The following is a 3,406-nucleotide window of genomic DNA, read 5'->3' on the forward strand; positions in this document are numbered from 1 at the left end:
ACACACACACACACACGCGCGCGCGCACACACACATAAGCATGTACAAAAATGCTCCTGTGTACGCACGGGCTCCCCGGTTAACAAAGGATTTGACGCTCGTGCTTACCGTGGCGGTGTGAGCGAGCAGAGCCGCGAGCGGCAGTAGCCAGGGCAGCTTCATGATGGGGTGCGCGGGCACAGCCTCGCGGTGCCGCTGCTGCCTTCACGGGGTTCGGGGAGGTGGGGGGGAGGAAAAGCTGCTGTCGATGTCTCGGTAGTCTGTCCAACTTCAGAGCGCGCAGCCCGTCCGCGCGACCATCCTTCCTTCTAGTCGGGGGATTTATTCCAAGGCTTCACGTGCAGCTGCTGCAGGTAACCAGGAGAGCATGCAGATATCCGCGAGGCGTCTTCTCCCTGTTCTCTTTCTGTTCCTGTGAGTTTTTGTGCTCGAGACCTGATAGATTTACTACCAGGAGACGCCAGAGCTCCTCTCTCTCTCTCTCTCTCTTCTCTCTTTCTCTCTCTCTCTCTCAACACACACACACACAGCCTCTCTCTCCCTGTCCCTGTTCTCACACTCAGCTCTCTCTCTCTCTCTCTCTCTCTCTCCTCCCCCTCTCCGTTGAGGGCAGGATGTTCCGTATGGCGACGCTGCTTGGCCTGGGAGTCTGGCAGAAGGAGGGGTGTGTGTGTTTGAGAGAGAGAAAGAGCGCATAAATGTGTGTGTGTGTGTGTGTGTGTGTGTGTGTGTATTGAGATAAATAGGGGATCTCCGCCAGCCAGGACGAGGATGCCCCCTGCAGCTCATTTCGGCACCCGCAGCCCCATCTCTCTCACACACACACACACACACACACACACACACACACACACACACACACACACACACACACACACACACACACACACACACACACACACACACACACACACACACACACACACACACACACACACACACACACACACACACACACACACAGGTGTTTCGCGCTCAGGTGCTTCCGGTTGGCTGCCCGCCGTCTTTACACACCTTTACGGCTCAGCTCCGGTGCTTCGCTGTGATTGGCTGAGTCACGGTCAATGCGTTTGAAAACACTCCCAGATGAGCTCACACCTGTCGTACTAACAATAATTAATATTTATAGGCACTGTAGCCTACTTGTGTCGCCTAGCAACCGTGCAGTTAAGCTCAGGGACAGTTTAGGAATATCAGCCTTGAGTAAAAAATAAATAAAAACAAATTGCCCAACACCTCATTTTTGTAATAGCCCACTGTAGATCATACCTAACCTAACCTACTCATTTGAAGAGGACATGTATTTTTTTCGCTGCCATTTATCTGGCAACATTGGGTTTTGTTAGAATATTATAAGAACCTGCATATGAAAGGTTCTGAAAAATCCCACATCTTGAACTTGTATTTCCTGCTTCCTCTTTCTCCCTGTACTCAATTGGTTCCCTCATTCAACCTGTCCTCACTCCTCTACTTGTGTTTTATTTATGTTTGTTTTTTATTTTGTTTAGTCTTCCTGCATCTTTCCTCCTGTCTCACTAGTGCCAGTCTATTGCAGTAGATTACTCAGGATTAGTTAGAGGTAGGTTAAGAGGACAAGGCTAAACTTAGAGTTAACAGCTAGCAAAAACACCTAGCAAAGCCAGATAGTGCATGAGCATTTTGCTGGAGGGTTAGGTTAGGGTTCTGAACATATAAATAGTTTGGAAACCACTAATGTAGAGCCAACACCATTGTTCTCTATTGCAATGTTGTTCATTTTCACCATTAGCAAAGCTTTTTAGCTCTGTGCTAATTCCCCCAAACCATGCCTGACAAATTAAAAACCACCAAAAATAGACAACACTCTATTTTTTACTGATTTCGTGCAGTAGTACATCATATTCAGGTCCCATCAAAGGGTTGGGTGCTGCTACACAAGCTATTGTATGTTATGACCTTAAGAAGAAAACCAGCAAAAGCTTATAAATCGTTTTCCTCACCTCATGGCTGCAGGGTCAACTTCCTGTTTAATGTTTGCCCCGCACACATAGTGATTTCAGACCAATGGAGGCTTTTTAAAAAGTGTGGTTTCAAAGCTAGGGCTTAGCAAAAAAAGAAAATAAACTCTGTTTAGTTATGTTTTATTTGACCCTCAATTCCCTACTGCTCAAGGACAGTTACAAGGGAAAACAATAGCATGTAATCATTGTTTAAAGGCACCATCTGTAATTGAAAAGGTTCCAATCAAAATCGAAGCATTTAAACTAAAACCTGATAACTTAAATTGATGGACATATGTTAGCTAATTCAACAACTGACACGCTACAACTGCTTTTTAATTGAGCTTGAAAGTTATCTTTTATCGTCTGTTTGACTTGTATTGACACCCTGTTTCACACTAATATATATAGGAATTTGCATCATGTTAAAAAAGACAAGAGCAGTAATAACCCAGGATAAGGTTGTGTTTACTTTGCAATGAATCAAAGTGCCACAAACATAATTACAAACACAGGCGTCGGGGGTCACTGAGGGTCAGAGCCCGGGGGTAGTCACAGCTGTTTTAACAGGTTTGGTAATCCATAAAACAGCAGCTTGAGTTTAGTTTCAGGGTTTAAAATCACTGCAGGTAATGCACCCTCAGTCCTCACATCCTGAAGGGTTTATTATTGTTATCCTCTTTAAGAAATCAACAAAGCCATGGGATTACTGCTATCATCACACCCAAACTGCCCTGTTTTCAAAGTAACATCCTGGCTGTTCCCACCTATGCTCCAAACAAAAGCTGGACAAGTGAGGGCAGGATTTGTTTTGTCCTCATGTTTCTTTAGAATATACAATTAGAAAACCACATGAGGGATGGTATGATTTAAAAAACACCCGACCCCACCCTGCAGTAAAGTCTGGGAATCCTTTATTTGGATCCCCATTAGCTTCCTGGCATACAAAAGACCTGTACAAATGTAAACATTTAGACACAAGAAATAGTTAGTGTTCAGTTTAACATCAGTGTTTTTAGGCTTTTAAAGCATGTCTTATATTTTTCCAGGGTTCATTAGTAACTTGTTCCACATTTTGATGGTTCAAAACATTACAGTTCTGCATCTTTTCTAAGTTTTGTTTGACTAAATAATCCCTAGTAGCTTTATTGGTAGTGTGAATGTTGGAATCATAAATATTTGGTTTGTTTACTACAGATATATAAAGCAACTCATTTTACTGCATGCCAACCTATCCTCTACTTAAGAGCAGAGAGCGACTGGCATGCATATTGCTGTGCTCTGCCTCATGCCTAATCTCTTTTTAGGGTCATTACTCATGTCAGAAGTATAATTATCATAGTACACTTACATTTGCTGCTTGCCATGCTAAGATGCCAGGCCTATTAATCAGTCACATTTATGAAGAAACTAGAGCAAGCTCTGAC

General features: G+C 43.7%; 1 protein-coding gene across 1 annotated transcript in view; it reads right to left on the minus strand.

Moving 5' to 3' along the window:
* The window catches only part of sdc3 (syndecan 3), a 34,665-nt gene extending 33,993 nt beyond the window's left edge, over window positions 1-672 (minus strand). The window contains exon 1 of the mRNA XM_034124553.1: window positions 109-672. Coding sequence (XP_033980444.1) covers window positions 109-162 — 54 coding nt within the window. The 5' untranslated portion in view covers window positions 163-672. The remainder of the gene's footprint in view (window positions 1-108) is intronic.
* Window positions 673-3,406: the final 2,734 nt, after the last annotated feature.

Source organism: Trematomus bernacchii, unplaced genomic scaffold (assembly GCF_902827165.1).
Source record: "Trematomus bernacchii unplaced genomic scaffold, fTreBer1.1, whole genome shotgun sequence".
In the NCBI taxonomy this organism is placed as follows: domain Eukaryota; kingdom Metazoa; phylum Chordata; class Actinopteri; order Perciformes; family Nototheniidae; genus Trematomus; species Trematomus bernacchii.